The sequence below is a fragment of the Lissotriton vulgaris genome, chromosome 1_1 (assembly GCF_964263255.1).
Source record: "Lissotriton vulgaris chromosome 1_1, aLisVul1.2, whole genome shotgun sequence".
Taxonomy (NCBI): Eukaryota; Metazoa; Chordata; class Amphibia; order Caudata; family Salamandridae; genus Lissotriton; species Lissotriton vulgaris.
The window spans coordinates 1,021,039,349-1,021,056,382 of record NC_141685.1 but is presented as its reverse complement, the minus strand read 5'-3'; the positions used below and the strand labels follow the sequence as shown (position 1 = coordinate 1,021,056,382).

The following is a 17,034-nucleotide window of genomic DNA, read 5'->3' as shown; positions in this document are numbered from 1 at the left end:
TCCAAGAATCAAATAATGTGAGGAACGCAAAGCTAATTCGGCCATAGCGTCTCCACATGATTTAAGAAAGACATTCGGTGTACCTGGGGGACGGTAGATAAGAGACCCACCCAATGTGAAGTGGGCTGAAAGCTTTACACTAAAATCCAAAGCTTCACACTCACCGCAGAGGCTGGAAGTGTCGCTATGAAGAGTCCAATTAGCTCTATACATAATAGCGAGGTCACCTCCCTTGCCTACAGAGCGATCGGCCTGATGTAGTTTATAGCCAGCAGTAGCCAGCGTGACAATGGGGTTGGATGAAACATCCAACCAAGTTTCAGTAATCTCTCTCTCTTTGTACCCTGTCTCACTTTCTCTTCTCTCTCTCATGTTTCTCACTCTTTTTCTCATTAGACTATCCCTCTCTTTTACTCCCTCTCTTTTTATTTATTTCTCTCGTAAGCTCCATCACAATCATTTTCTCTCTCAGCACCCTATGCATTGAATAGGTCGTTCATAGTTTAACAACACACATGCACAGGTGTTGCTGGGGTTCTAAAGCCTCAATTGAAATAGTTTATTTAAAAGACACAAAACAGACCGGCACTACCAAACATACAACGGAGACCTCTCCTTCAGACACATGCCTCCCCCACTCACTGAAACTACATATGGCGCAGACATATAGGGCCTGATTTCGATGTTGACACTGATGCGGTCTCAGGACTGACCAACCTCCGGTTGGCAGTCCCGACACCGCTATTACATAACGCCCGCACATGGTGCGATCACATACTCCCAATTCTCTATGGGAGCTTGTGCTGCAGCCGTAAACTGACCGTAGCACAAGTTCCCATAGAGAAATAGGAGTTTCTGTTAATCCCGGCACTTTATGGCAGCAATCACGGTGCCTGCCAAGCAGTGCGGTCATTAACGTGGGGCATCGTGGATGCCCCCTTGGCCCCCAACTGGAGGCCACAGGGAGAAGGGGACCCTGCTAAGGGCCCCCAAAGTTGCTTTCCGACAGGCTTTCCATGTATCGTAATCCCGACGTTGGAAACGCTGCCCTTAGAGATTATGGTGAGGCCTCTGACTGGCCGATGGGCTCCTTGAGCTTATCGAAATCCAGCCAGAATGACCGGGCGGTTTTACTTTCGACTGCCTGCATTGTAATGCAGCAGTTGGAAGGGAAACCTACAATGTGACTCAGAAAGCCTACGACCTGTAGTTGGAGGCTTTCTGAGTCACATTGTAATGAGGCTGTAATGAAGTCCTAAATCTCACAGTAAACAAGAAATGCTTAAGTTCTAGAATGCTTCAAGTTGACCATTTTATATTTCACATTTTAAAAATGCAGTTTTAACCCTCCCACCACCCAACTCCCTTCGAGCATTACAAAACAATAACCTTAAAACCCACATGCACAATGACTTGCGGTGCCTTAGGCTCCCATGTTGAAATATTTAAAGCATCGATTATTGAATTTTCCCCCTACATTTTCAAAATGGAAATTTTGACTGTAGCCTTTCAGTCTCCACTTCAAATCTTCGCATCAGAAAATGTACACTGTATAAACTGGCACCATGGGGCTTTTCATGAATTAAACATGAACAGGTGTCTTCATGTTCACACTTTACATCTATGGACTTCTCTGGAACTCGCTGACATCATATAGCCCTACTCTTATGGCTTCAGGTTGTGTGAGCTCTTTTCCTACATAAACACAATACATGTAAAGCTTATCTGAGCTGCCATCCATTTCTCCTACATATTTAATTTAGGGCCATATGTGATGACTTAATTATAATCTATGTTTAATATTAAAATAATTAACATGTCTGATTTAAGGTCCAGGTTGTCATATCTATTTACTCCTGTCCTTCGCCTCAGGGCTGCCACCACTTCCCGTTTGAGGACGCCCGCGCATACAGATTCAAGAACAAGCTGATCATCGTCTCCGCAGAAAGGGCAGGGAACGGCCTCTATAACTTCATTGTTCCGCTGCGGGCCTACTACCGACCGAAGAAGGAGGTGAACCCCATTGTGCTGCTGCTGGAAAACACGTAAGGAGGGGAGTGTGGGTACGTCGGCACTCCCGCGCTTCTCCGCACAAAATCTGACTAGCAGAAGGGAATGATCTGGCTAGTAGGAGGAAATGATCTAGATGTTAAAAGTGGCTTTCTTTCAGATCACTAAGGGTTTAAGCATCTAATACTGATGTTTGATAGACTTCTAAGAAACACCAATTTTGATACATGAGACAACTGAGGCATAGGCTGAAAATGTGTTCTGTTATTTTTTTGGGGCGACCTTTGAGTAAAGAGGTTTGAACTTCTTAATATGTATTACAAAGTTGACCTATTATTTTACAAAAAATAAAAATGGTGCTCCTTTTTTCTGCTTGTGCCGTCCTTAAACCATCCAACCGATCAGTGTAGTTAACATCTCGCGCAATATTCAAAGACCAGAGTGCAGTCACTCACAATAGTTGAAGATACACCTGTCTCAATTAGTCGATTCTATGAAGAAAACTAGAATGCTGAGCTGAGACAATCTGAACATCCGACCACATGTTTTCCTGAAATACTATGTGGAGATTTTGGAATTTAATTGAACTGAAGGGCGTTTACAAAGTGTAGTAGTTGTCAAAGCATCTCAAATAATGGTGCCGTTTCTTCAAGGGATAGCTTTTACCTTTTTAATGAAGCATTAGGTGCCAAAAACACCCCCACTCAGAGGAAAATCAGGAAGATGATTCTATCTGCAGAATATTCATCTGTGTGTAGCATAACAAGCCTCCAAAGAACAGGAGCTAAATTATTGATGATTAATGTAGGGGTTTGATTGTGGTGCTGCAGTTGAAATTGGGACTGATAGTATTTTTCCTTAAACCAGGCAGTAAGATATCATGAATTTAAGAAGTCGTCAAGAATTCTGACAAAGGATAGGTCTGTTGTAAAGCAGGAGCTCCGATTCTGGCATCATTCACAAAATCAATTTCTTTTCAGCATAAGTAATGCTGTTACTTTGAATATTGATTTAGTAAATTAGCTTGGTATTCTTGTGCCCAATATCTGAAGATTTGTAAAAGACACAACAAGGTAGACCCCTTTTCAAACAGGATCGTGATCATTGTTCTGAAAGGACGGGAGGAATTGGGGTCTCATTTCCAATGGTCGTTTCCTTGTTCAATCAGACTTTTTAGTGCCAAACAGCTTGTGATATACTGCGCTCAGAAGCTTCATTATATTTGACTCTCCATATGTAGAGGTGGAAATGATATTGCTAATTTGATTTTAACCTTGTGTTAAATAAACATGTGAGGCTTTAATCCTACAAAAAGGTACTTCAGAGTGACGTATATCATGAGCTGTGTGGCACTGAAAAAAAATGGTCAATGATGAAACGCCCACCTCGGAAAAGTGTTTTCATGGGTTCCCACACCCTTAAATGATGCCTGCAATGTGGCACAGAAGAAAAATCAACCACATTGTCAAGATTTGGGAACAGAAGTAGGAACTCTTGATGGTGATACAATGGGTTTGCCTGTTTAAATTCAAAACCAGGTGTGTCGAAAAGCTATCTAGTTACATTTCTAGATTGATTTGTCATTCACCCTTTTCACAGTTTAAAGTTAGCTTTCTTTGTATTCTGGAAGCTGAAGGGGCGAGGACTGGGTTGTGTTGGACTGGTAATACTGACCAATTACAGTAGTTGTAATAAAAAGGCATTTGTTAGTTTCCAATACCCACTAAATCATGTAAGGAACACTTACGACTCTTCAAAGTAGGTGCTACATTTTACCACTATTACTGTCTTGGGCAACATGGGATTAAGCCCCACAAAATTTCTCTGCAGGGGCGTTTATCGGGGAAAAAAATTAGCATAGTTCATTTCCCACCACCCTTTAAGGCATTCTTGTCTGGCAATCCTATAGTGGCTGTATTAACAAAAAGGCAATACATTGAGGGTCTTAAGTGAACAGCTATACAAGCACACTGATTTTATGCATGCAACAGGGAGAGACTAATACATTTCTATATTCCTCCCCTCACACATTTTTACTTTACCAGGCCCTGTACCCTGCACTGCTAGGGAGGCATATTTCTCTCCTCGTAAGGACCTCCTACAGATCCCACAATTTCAACCCCTTTGGGACCCATGGTGAGGATGGGCCCAGTGATGAAGCATGTCACTTTGGTGAATGGAAGCCTTTATCCTTTTTAAGGAAGTCCCTAATTCGGATTTCTCTTCCGTCAGGGTTCACAATGTTGGTGACTGAGATCCCTGTACTGTCAACCGAGTTTCGTAGCTATGTGATGTGTTGTTACTCTGGGAGGGTGTATGTCCCAACCTAAAACATCCTTTATCCTTCCCTCCCTCTTTGTGTGGTCATGTGAGACTCCCTAAAGAAACCTCAATCCAAGACAAGCTAAAACATGTTGTTTTCTTATCCTCTACTGATCATGCAGCGGCAGGTGGTGCTTAGAGGGCAAAGGGGCATTGACACACCAGCAGTGAAGACTGGAAAAGCTGCTCTTCCAGCAGCAGAAATCATGTATAGAGACGATGTGTGGTGTTCACCAATTGGGGAGTTTCTTTCCAAAGCATGTGTGTTGACAGCACCATAGGGGAAGGGGTGGCGGAGGGTTGGTGGTTAGTGCTGAGCTCCAAGGATAGTGCATGTCCAAGGGGCGCTTTTCATTTACAGCCCCTCTCACATTCACACTCCATACATGTGCTGCACATGCGCAAAACAGTGCAGTATGTCTGAGGATAGGAGCTCCTCGGGGCTGATGTGTTTTTTGTAAAATTGCCCCAAGGCCTATCAGAAGTGAGGATGAAGTGGTATGGAGAAAGATCCAACCCAGCTGTATTCTGATGATCCACAGTGTAAAAGCAACCAGAGACGATAAGCTGAGAGGAAAGGAGGGAGAGAAGGAAAACGCCTCTTAACGCCTTCTAAAAGCCACCAAACACAGTAAAGGAGTACAGAAAGGTACAGCGCTTCTTGGAAGGAAAGTCTGGGAATTGTGATATGCCTTGATTCAGCCCTGCCAAGTACCACACATCATGTGTTAGACTAACGCATTTCAGTGTGGTGATCCGCATCATTGCACTGAAATGCATTGTCATGCATTTATTGCTCCTCAGCTGTCTGCGGGAGCGCTGCTATTTAGGTAGTCTCACATACGTAGGTAGTCTAGCTGTTCCCGCTAGTGCTACGTGCCCGATGATATAAATTCAGATCATTCTAAAGGGCCTTTAAAAAGTGATGTAAAATACAGAATTCGAGTATGACAAATAAAAAATGTAATGAGTATTTTAATTGCGTGTTGCCACAAATCATTGAGAGCTCCACAGACTTGCAAAATGTATGTTCCTTTTTTGATCATAAAAGGCCAGTGTTCTGAAATTGTAAAGAGAAGTATTGGTGGAGGAATGTTGTTTTTACTAGTATGTTCCTATTCCCGATTGTGAAAGTAAAAGCGAGGAGAAAAGGAGATGGCGGGGTTTACATTAAGCCTATTGGAACCCAGGCATTTCAGTTTATTTTCGTTTACCTCCATGTGCTTTTCATAGCTTGTGTCATAACACATGTCTGTTGTTTGGACCACAAGACCTGGGCAGTGTCAATGACACTAAGAGGAAGCTGATACCGTGGCATTGTTCCCACTGGCTCTTATTGGTCTTGTACCATAATAATGCCTGTTTTAACACCACTATAGTCATTGAGTCAGAGCTGCCAACTAACTTAAAACTACACGTCCTAGGATCAATCAGTCAATCAGGTTTTATAGAGTGTGGCAAATCACCCGTGAGTGTCTCCAGGCACCGGAGTTCCTCACTGCTTTGCAGTGCTCTGTTAATTCAAACAACCAGGTCTTGAATCCTTTCCTGAATTCCCAGGGGAAATTAAGCAGTCCTAAGATGCAGGGGAAGGTCGGTCCAGACTTTGACCACCAGGGAAGAGAAGGAGCATCCTCCATTGTTGGCTCGGCGGATCTGGGGGGTGTCTGTGAGAAAGAGGTCAGTTGGTGGAAAGACATTTGTTCGTTGATGTAAGCGGGTCCTTTGTTGTGCAGGCCTTTGTATGCGTGGGTCAACATCTTGAGCTGGCATCTCTTGTGGATCAGGAGCCAGTGTAGCTTCTTGAGGTGTGGAGTGATGTGGGTCCAACTGGTGAGATAGAGGATGAGTCTTGCTGCTGCGTTTTGTATTGTCTATAGTGTCTTCAGGAGGCATGTGGTGATTCATACATAGAGAGTGTTCCCATAGTCCAGCCTGTTAGTGACAAGGGCCTCTGTGACGGTCCTTCTGGTGTTGCTTAGGAGCCACCTGAAAATATTTATGAGCTTGCACAAAGGTATGAAAGCAGGTGGATGAGACTGTGTTTACCTGTTTCTACATAGATAAATTGTAGTCCAAGATGATGCCGAGGTTGCAGGTGTAGTCTGTTGGGGTTGGGGAAGGGCGGAGTTCAGCAGGTCGCCAAGCGTCAATATAAGGTGAGGTGTTGTTCGCAAAGATGAGGACTTCCGTCTCGACCATATTGAGCTTGAGACAATTGTGCTTCATCCAGTCGGTGATGTTCATCATACATCTGTAGAAGTTGGCTCTGGCGATGAGGGGTCTTCTGATAGCAAGAGCATGAGTTAGGTGTTACCTGCATAGGAAATTATGTTGAGTCCATACATTCTAACAGTACTGGCCAGGGGGTCATGTACATGTTGAAGAGGGTGGGGCTGAGGGACGATCCTTGTGGGTCTCCGTAGGTGATCTTCTTGGGTTCTGAGGTGAATGGTGGGAGACGGATTCTCTGGGTTCTTCCAGTAAGCAATCCATTTGAGGGCATCTCCCTGGATTCCGATTTGGTGCAGTCTGTTGATCAAGATGTGGTGGGAGACGGTGTCAAAGGCAGCTGACAGGTCCAGGAGGATGAGGGCTGCAGTTTTGCCGTGGTCCAGGAGGGCCCTGATGTCAATGGTGGCTGCGATCACGGCTGTCTTGATGCTCTGGTTGGCAAAGAACCTTTATTAGAGTGGTCTAAGAGGTGGTTGTGTTCCAGGTGTGTGGGGAATTGCTGGTTGATTGCCTTTATGAGCACCCCTGCTGGAAAGGGGAGCATGAAGATGGGATGTGGTTCTGCTGAGTCAACAGATGGTTTCTTCAGGAGGGGCCTCACTTTAGAGTGTTTCCAGTCCTCAGGGTGGGAGGCCATGGTGATGGAGGAATTCAGGACTTTATTGAGCTCATCATCAATCGTCTTTATCCCGAAGTTGTGCGGGGACAGGGGTCTGTGGGTGCTCCTGAGTGTATGGTGTTCATGATGGAGATTGTGGTTTGAGTTGTGATAGGGGCCCAATGGGTGAGCAGGTGTTTGTGTTTTTTGTTCATGGGTGTGAGCAGGCTGATGCTGTTGGCAGTGAGGGGATTGTGGTTTGAATTTCTCATAGATGGCTGAGATCTTGTTGTGGAAGAAGTCCACCAGGGTGTCACAGTTCTTGTTAGGAGCTGATGTTCTTCCCTTAGCTGCGGGCTTGGAGAAATCCTTTAGAATGGAAAAGAGCTCCTTGCTGTGGTTTGTGATAGCTTCTATGTAGTCTGCTAGAGTGCTCTTCTTTGTTTCTTTCAGGAAGCAGTGGTACTGGTTGAGTGCTGTCTTGAAGGTGGTATAGTCTCCTTTTTGCTAGTATGCCACTTACTTTCTATTTGCCAGCAGATGTGTTTGGTGGATTTCAGCTCCGCTGTGAACCAGCTGGCTCTTCTGGCAGGTACTTTTGGTTTGGCTGGCTTGGAAGGGGCGATTGTGTTGGCGCAATACGTGATCCACTGGGAGAATTTCTTCATAGCCAGTTCTGGATCAGATGTTGTGCCTGGGAGGTGGGAGTTGCGATTGTTGTTCCACTGGTCTTCTGATATTTTTTTCCAGTTTCTGGGCGTGGAATTGAGGGGTATGGTGACAGTCTTGGTAACTCCTGAGATGGTGAATTGAACGCTGTGTGGGTCTGTACCAGTTAACTGCAAGTTGTGGTTTTACTTGACTCTGTCAGTGGGCGTAAAATGGGTTTGAGCGTGTGTCCTGCAAAGTGGGCGGGGTCGGTGACAAGTTGAGGTCGATGTTGCTCATGCTTTCAAGGAGGTCGGTTGTATTGGTGTTGCGGGGGTCGTCGAGGTGGAAGTTAAGATCCCCTAAGAAGATGTAGTGCTCGGAGTCGATGTCGAACGGGGCAATGAGGTCAGGGATGGAGTTGCGGAAGGGGGGCGTGGTCCCGTTGGTCTGTATTTGAGGGTGCCTCTGATGGTTCTTTTTTCTGTCTATGTGAACTTGGAAATTGAGGTGCTCTATTATCGAGGTCAAGTCGTCTGAGGAGGTTGTGCAGAGCATGATGTCCTTGAAGATTATCTCAATTTTCACCTCTGTGTTTGTTGACTCGTTCCCGGTGTGTTATCATGTGGGCTTTAGGTGTGGCAATTGTGATATCTGGCACAAAGACAGGATCAGCCAGATCTCTATGAGGAAGATGACATCCGGGGTGAGGGATGAGATCATGTCCCAGATCTCTGTGCCATGTTTGCCAAGCGATCATGCGCTGAGTAGAATGAACTGGAGTTGTGCCATGGCCGTCTCGTCGGCAAGTAGTTTGCGGTGTCTCTGGCATTGTTGGTTGCTTCTGCGTTGCAGGTAAAGCGGCAGTGGTGGCAGGAGAATGGTCCTCTGGTGGTGTGCGGGGATGTGTGGCAGAATTTGCTGATGCGTCCAGGATCTAGGACTGTGATGTCTGCTGCAGTGTAGCTGTGTCGGGCGGAAGAACCAGGGTTCCTGACACTGAGCGTGGCCCAGGTGCAGATAAGTTTGCCAGAAGATTACAAAAATATAAGGCTGAGGAAGATTACACAAAATAACAGCCACAAAAGAGACAAGATTACAAAACAAAATATCTATGCACAGAAAAACACCAACTTAACTTTAAGCAATAGGAGGAAGGCTGGGTGGAGCACTGAGGGCAACAAGGAAGAGGCCTAAGATAAGGGAACAAGGGGGAGCTGGCACAGGTACAGGCTCTGTGTGTCTGAAATCGTCTCATTGACATCAGTTATAGGCTTTTTGACCTTTCACATTTGATCACAGTTTGGTTCTGTTAGCCATGAGCACTTTTAAAAGCGTTGCTGAATGCAGTGTTCTCCTACTCACTTGTTCTGACAGATGTGCACTTTCCACCTGTGATGCGTGCACACCTCACCATTTCTAAGCTTGGTGCTCTACAGTGTTCAATACTGTTCACCATTGTGATATGCATGACCCTCCAATGCTTAGTACTGTCCACCAGTGCCAAGTATACCGGCCACCAGTGTTTGTGAACTGCTCTTCTGTTCATCGTGCCAAGTACTGCCTACCAATGCTAAGCACACTGCACACCAGCACTGCTGCTACTGACCATGTCTCCTTTGTGCACAAACTTACATCTTTATTTGCACATGAAATCATTATCATGCTTGGCATGACAACTTCTATTGTCATATTAAGCCACCAAACCATGTTCAGTCTTTGAATGCTGTAACACGTAAAACAAGTGGAAGCTTGAGCATTCAAATATCAAGAAACAACCACTGCATGAAATAGTTCATTCATGCATAACTTAATTCAAATTGTGAATCGTACTAACGCTCACTGAAAGCAGTTCTGAGCAAGCAGTGGCAAAACCAATAGCTTGACTTTGGGCCGCATGCAATTTTTTAATGGGTTTATTTTATTGCAAACAGATATTGTAAGCAATAAGGGGCACATGCATCAAAGGATTTTGCAATTGCAAGCAGTGCGATTCACAAAAATCGCCGTTTGAGATCGCATAATGGCCTTTTGAGATGCATGTGAGTCTCCGGGATGCGTAATTTCGGTAATCGCAATTTTTGCGACTTCCCAAATTGCGATTGCATTTAAGGAATCGCAATTTGCGATTCCTAAAATGCAATTCTAGAAGCACTTTGACATAGCGATATCGCTATTTGGGGCAGCAAACTGGTCGGTTATTTGCAAAAACGTTTAAAAATGCCCTAAAGTTTCATGTTACAAACACACACATGCATGTGTGTGCGCAAAATGGGTGCATAGTACAATTTCAGGGGTGCAATAGGGTGTCCTTTTGACACCCTTGCACCCTTGAAATTGCATGTGCAATTTGCGAGTACCTATTGGTACTCGCAAATTGCGCATGCAATTTCCCATTCATTCCTATGGGCCTGCAGGCCTAAAGGAATGAATGGGAAGCTATTCATTAATTTAGACTCGCAATTTGCGACTCGCAATTAAGGAATGTTTAGAAATCACTATTTTTTGTCTTGATAATCAATTTTATTGATTTTATGAGAGCAACAAAAGAGAACAGCAGACCTGCAGTTGAACACATATCAGTGTAAAGCAGAAATATGACAGTATTACACCAGCATACATGACCCCAACACGTAAGGGGAGGACATAGCAGCACCCACTCCAGCCCTTGGTTGCTCAATGGAAATGTCAGTCTTCTATCATCAGAAAAAAGTTTAGATTCCCTGACTCTCTGAACAACGTAATACGAAGGGCTATGCTAATGCTATCAGCAGTGGTCTGGCCTCAAGGGGAACAGTGCTCTATGCCATATTCCAAAACTAAACTAGGTAAAGTGTATGGTTAATTTATCAACACGAAGCTTAAAGACGCACTTAAATATAAAGAGCAGACGTTTTTGTGTGAAGTTAAAAATTGATCACAGATCATTTATTGTTTTCCTCCCAAATGGGTTACAATCTAAAATAATAACACACAATCAAAATTTAAAAAAACCAATATGTGGTTATGCCTCACACTCTGTGAAACTTTTTAGGGCATCCCCTGGCCTCAAACAAGGGTGGCTCCTGCGCAGCACATCAGTTCACCCCCCCCTGCGCCAATGTGCCATGGTGGAAGCAGTCGAGCTCAGTCAGTTCGCTGCAATGTCTCTTTTGTCCACCATCAAAGCCGTGTTTAGAAAGAGTTCATTAGCTCTGGAGCCATCCATCCCCTCAGTGATTCCCAGAAGCACATTCATTGGCCTGAGAGGGACTTCCCAGCCCAGGACCAAAGTAAGCTCCCCCACCGCTGATTCCCAGTAAAGCGCAACTGCGGAGTAAAGCCATACCATGTGGTAAAAATCAGCTTGTGGGGGATTGCAGCGGGGACAAGAAGCATTGGACCAGAGCCCAGCGCAGTGAAGGCACAGCGGTGTGAGGTAGGCGGCATGGAGGTAGTATACTTGGAGTAGGCGGAGTCTTGCTGAGGTTGTGATTGTCTTGGGGGCCATGAGAGCATCCTCAGGGACCCAAACCATCCCGCCCATCTGTCCCTCAGATAGTATGTTGGGTGTGTTGTTTGTAAGGGAGCAATAGATATGGGAGATCACCCCCCTTTCCCAAGTTGCCGGTCATGATCTGGGCTTAGGGCAGACTTTACTCGGGTAAGGAGGTGCCCTCTGAGATATGTGAGTGAAGGGCGTGGCGCAACTGCAAATAACGATAAAACTGGGAAGCATGGAGGGAGTACCGGTTTTGCAAGCCTTGAAAGGTGCGTATATGATCCACAGCCAAGACTTCTCCCAATTGGGAAATCCCAATGAGGCCTATGCTCTAAAGCCAGATAGGTTGGCGACCTCTCGGAGCCAAGCACCCCGCCACAGTGGGGTATATTGAGTCAGTTTGTCCGACCAGCGGGCGGGGCGCAGAGAAGCCCGCGGAGCCAAAAGCACCCCACGTGTGGCTTCAGGCAGGGTTTGAGGAATGACGTTCCCATACAGCATCCCATGGATGCTATGCAAGCCCAGGGTATGCAGTTCTAAGCGATATGCCAGATTCAACCAGCCACCATTAAACCAGTCATGCAATGTGAGGAGCCGGGTAGCTAAATAATAAAGGTAGAGATTTGTCATTCCCAGGCCGCCATGGAAAGGAGGAATCCGACACTGGGCAAGGGCCAGCCGGGGCCCCCCTACTCCCCCCCCCCCCACAGGAACCCGGCAGCCAAGCCGTCCATCTTCCGGAACCACGACTGTGAGAAGGAGAAGGGAGTATTCTGAAGCATGTAGAGGAACCTGAGCAGAATCATCGTTTTAAATAAGGCTATTCTGCCCATTTAAAGAGATTAGCACTGGCCTTTTTTACTAGCGGAGTAACATTGAGTGACAAGGCAAAGTCCGGGAGGAGGGCAACCCAGATCTCCAGGTATCCGAAGAACTGCAGTCAAAGAGGTTTCGAGGTCTGCCAGTCAAAGCACTCCCTCGAGAGATGAAGGGAGACCAAGACTGATTTAGCCGAGTTTAGGCGAAGGCCAGAGGTTTGCTCGAAGAGACTCAGCGCCCAGAGGCATCGGAGTCCCGAATGTGCGGGATCTGCTAAAATAGGAGAACGTCGTCTGCGTAAAGGGCGAATTGTCCTCCTACAGGCCAGGCCATTGCCATCCTGTGATGTGCTTGTCGGATCAGAAAAGACAGGCAAAGGACTCCATCGCCAAAGAGAAGAGGAGGGGTGAGAGGGGGCATCCTTGCCTTGTGCCCCTCCTGATAGGAAAAGGCTGCGACAGAGCTCCATTAACCAGTACCCGAGCCCGCGGCCTACAATATAGCGTCTTGACTAGGTTACGGAAGAAGGTTCCAAATCCCATCTCTGTCAATACCGCCTCCAGGTATCGCCAGTCCACTAAATCAAATGCTTTCTCGAAATCAACGAGAAGAAGGGACAAGTATGGGGTCAGCTGTTGGTAGTTTGCTAGAGCAAGGTGCAGTCACCTAAGGCAGTGTCTGGTTCCCCGAGAGGGCATGAAACCGCACTGGTCGGGGTGGATCAGCTTGGCCAGGCACAGGCGTATGCGGTTGGCTTATACAGATGTAAACACTTTAAGTTCCGAATTAATGAGAGAGATGGGGCGATAGTCGGAGCAGTGCTGTGAGGAAGGCTGAGACTTGGAGATCACCACAATGGTGGCTAGATCAGTTTCGGAGCGGAACAAGCCTTTGTCAGTCACCTCCTAATACATTTCCAGAAGGTGGGGAACCAGCATGTCACAGTAGGTCACGTAAAACTCCTGGCCCCGGCGTCTTACCAAAGGCCATGCGTGATATGGTATTGTGGACCTCCTCCGGGGTGATGGGGAGGTCCAGTACCTCAGGTTCAATGAGTCGCGGAAGAGGTAACCGTTCATGCTGAAGTAAGTCTGGGAGTGAGAGACTGGGGAATAGTGCTGAGTAGAGGGTGGTGTAGTATGCGGCGAAGTATTGGGCCACCGCCACCGGGGATTGTTGGACCATTCCGTCTGAGGCAAGCATCTCAGGAATGATACGGTTGGCTATTGGGTAAGTGGCTAGTCGGTGAAGGAGCTTCCCATTTTCATCTCCCCACCCATGCACTCTCACTACTGAGGACCTCCACAGCAGCTTGGCAGCCTCCAGGGAAGCCTGCTTAATCTCATCCCTCAGAAACGCTAGTCTCTTTTCCTGGGTTTCAGTTCTTTAGTCCGGGGTTGACCTTCGATTAGGACACCTTGGCCTTCTAGGAGCATAAGTCGGGAGTCTCGCGCCGTTCGTTTAATTTTGAGTTGGCTCTTGGAGAAGTCACGTAGGTGGCCTTACCAGTCTCCCACAGGGTACCAGGGGAGAAGATCGAGCCCTGGTTGGGCGATAAAGTACTGGCGGAGTTCATCGCCCACTGAGTCCCTAAACTCCTTATCCTGGAGAAACCAGGCGTTAAACCTCCAGATCGGGCGTGAAGATTCAGGGAGGTTACCCATCTGCACCGCCACTGGGAAGTGGTCAGATATACCCATGGTCCATGGTGATATCCTGGATTACCGGACAATCCAGGGCTGGCATGAAGACGTAGTCAAGTCGTGCATGAGTGTGATGGGATGCCGATGTGTGTTGTCGGGTCGCCGGGTGCCAGAGTCTCCAAGCGTCTCCAAGCCCCAGGGTGGCGGCCCAGTTCGATAAGAGGTTAGAGTGGGTGATCCTGGAGGCGGAAGGGTCCCGTGGTGTAAAAGTCGGAGTTCATAACTGCGTTGAAATCTCCCCCAATGATGGTCATCCCCGGGGGCAGGGTGGCAATCAGAGTGGCAACTCGCCAAAGTGTGGGAGTCATCAGGGAGGGTGGAGAATATTCAGAGAGCAGACTCAGGGTTCGGTCCCCTAAGCTCCCTTCCAGAGCGACGAAGCAGGCCTGGGGGTCATGAGTCAACCTTCGCAACACAAATGGGAGGGCACGGCGTACCAGGACAGCGACCCCTCTCGATCCCCAATTAAAGCCGAAGTGCCAGACTCCACCATAGCCGTATCTATCAGATGGGTTTCTTGAAGCAGCAATATGTCTACAGTGTGACGCTGTGCATAGCGCAGGACTGCTGTGCGCTTGGCCCTGTCTAACAGGCCATTAACATTCCAGGACATTATGTGGAGCGATGCTGTCACGGGATGGTTATCAGACATGGGGGTGAGAGTGTAGGATACAACACCCAGTGTGGGTGGCAGGTACGAGTGAAGTGTTGCGTCTATACAAGGCAGTGGGTAGAGCTCTATGGGACTGGTCCATGAACACTCGTCTTGCTGCTGGAGAGGAATGCTGGTGCAAAAAACAGATGAAAGAAGAAGAAAAACCCAGGGGCAATGGCCCCTACCCCAAGTAGTCCTCCTCCCTATACTTCGAGAACAGAGCATCCGTCGACCCTAACAGCAGAGAACTAGAAGAGAAGCAAACTAAAATGCTTGGGACTGGGGAATTGTAAAGGACCACTCCTCACAGTAGGATGTTCCGTTGTAAAGTACATCGAGAGAAAAAATGGACAGTCAAGTTAATGACAGTGTCAGGAGCTGCGGGCGTACTGCAGTCGGTGTGCCAGCAGGAGCTCAGAGTGGGCCCATGAGAAGAGTTGGGCTCCGCAATAGATCTGCGTCCGTCAGAGATGGTCGAGGTGACACGCCCCCTGGATCCAAGTGACAGGAGGATAAAGAGCGGCGCACGGAAGGAAGATAGCTCGGAGGTGCCCCAGACATAGGGAGTCTGGGGGGCCCAATGGTGAGTCTGATCTAGCCCATCTCGGCCTGGCCTCCTTTGTGAGCAGTTGCGCTGCGGGCATGGACTGGGCAGTAAGCATGGGCGAATTTTGCGAATCTCGCGTTCACGAATTTTGCGGATTTGCGAACTCGCAATCGGCAAAATCCGCGAATTCCCGCGAATTTGCAGATTTTTTTTTTTTGTGTTCGCGCGTGTTTCTGCCAGTTCGCGAGGGTTTTTACAATTTCGCAATTTGCGAACTTACCTGTCGGGTCGCAAGTTTTGCGAACTTGTTGTTTCTACGTGTCCAGCCTGTTTGGGACACTCTTCTTCATCACTGCCACTCTCTGTCACCACTGCCACTCTCTGACTACTCATGCCACCCTCTGGCCCACCCATGCCACCCTCTGTTTAATCACCACACCCTCTGGTTGTCCAGTGTACATTATTTTCGGCAAAGCAAAGCACACCTTCCCTGCCTCAAGTGACCTGAATTAATTTGGGGCTGATTAATGTGTCACAGAATATTTTTTTAGCTGGCACCTGCTTCCTTAGTGCTTCCTGATTAGTGATCTTTTGCACTTGCTAAGTGCTTTCATTGTTGCAAAATTAGTTACAACACCTGCCCTGCCCCAACTGACAATAATGAATTAGGGGCTGAATAATGGATTTTAACTTCCAGCCTGGCTCCTGCTTGTCTCCCTTAGCTGTAATTCAGGACCTTTGTGGCATATGTGTAACTATTCTGAGGTTCAGAGCAGGGTCACATAATAGTTGCAACTGGCAACTGAACTCTGGAGGGGCCCCTCAGGAAGCACTACAGGAAATGGCTACTAATGATGAGCCTGAACTTTTGAACCTGGTAAGTAGTTTCAGTTTTGCTAAGATCGTATTTCTGCAATTTAGCACTTACTCGCGGGGTGCGAAGTTGTACTGGCAAGCCGCGAACTCACGCGAACAGTGCGAGCAAGCCATAAAATCCGCTGCTCGCGGATTTGCGGATTTTGCGGGAGATTCGCGGATCTCACGGATTGCGAATTTACCGAAAATCCGCAAAATCCGCGAGCGAAACGGATTTTCCGCCCATGCTTACGGGGCAGGCCCGGGCAAGAATTTCCGGTGCGGGCCTCGGAGGAGGGGCCGCGGGCACCGAATCGCAAAGGGCACTCTTCAGTTAGCCATGTCCAGGCTTCCTCCGGGGATTCAAAGAAAAGGGTGTTGTTTTGGAACACCACCCGGCGTCGGGTCGGGAAAAGAAGCCTGTATTGGATGTTAAGGGCACGCAGCTTTTGACTTCTCCATAAGAGCGACGTTGGCCCTGAACCTCCCGGGTGCAGCCAGGAAAAATCATATTTGTCTGGTTTAGATATTTGAGGTCTAGCTTCTTGCAAGCTTCAGTCAGAACGGAATCCCGGGCACTGAAGTTGAGGATCCGCACTATTATGGGGCAGTGGGGTGTGCCCGGCGGCGGCCTAGGGGCAAGAGAGCTGTGAGCACGTTTGATGACAAACCATGGGGAGAGGAAGCCTTCGGGCATCCAGGAGCGCAGCCAGTTTTCAATGAAGTCAGCTGTTTGGCCCTGCTCCGATCCCTCCGGAAATCCCACCAGGGGGAGGTTATTCCGCCGTGACCTGTTCTCTGCATCCTCGGCTCGCCTGTGTAATTTCTGGGAATGAGTCTGAAGGCGGGCGACCTTGGTTTTGAGCTGCTGGACATTGTCTTCCATCGTGGAGATGCGGGATTCAGATTCCTTGATCCGTGCCGTGGCATTATGGAGGTCTCGATGGATAAGGGTCACATCAACCCGGACTTCCTCAATCTTGTCTTCCACAGAGGATTAGGAGGTATGGATGGCCTGAAAGGATAATGGTCAGGTCCGAGGTGGAGGGGGCATCACTTCCTGTGGCTCCTCCCGGTGCGCCGGGTTCTGTGGTCGTGCATTGGTCCATTTTAGTCTGCGTGGCTGGGGTTTTTGATGCCCGGCCCCTCCCGATGATCACC

The 17,034-nt window shown here is 47.6% G+C and overlaps 1 protein-coding gene across 1 annotated transcript in view; it reads left to right on the top strand.

The window, feature by feature from the left end:
* Positions 1-17,034, top strand: part of LOC147748440 (potassium channel subfamily T member 2-like) — an 834,500-nt gene that overhangs the window by 626,028 nt on the left and 191,438 nt on the right. The window contains exon 21 of the mRNA XM_086928190.1: positions 1,873-2,045. Coding sequence (XP_086784316.1) covers positions 1,873-2,045 — 173 coding nt within the window. The remainder of the gene's footprint in view (positions 1-1,872; positions 2,046-17,034) is intronic.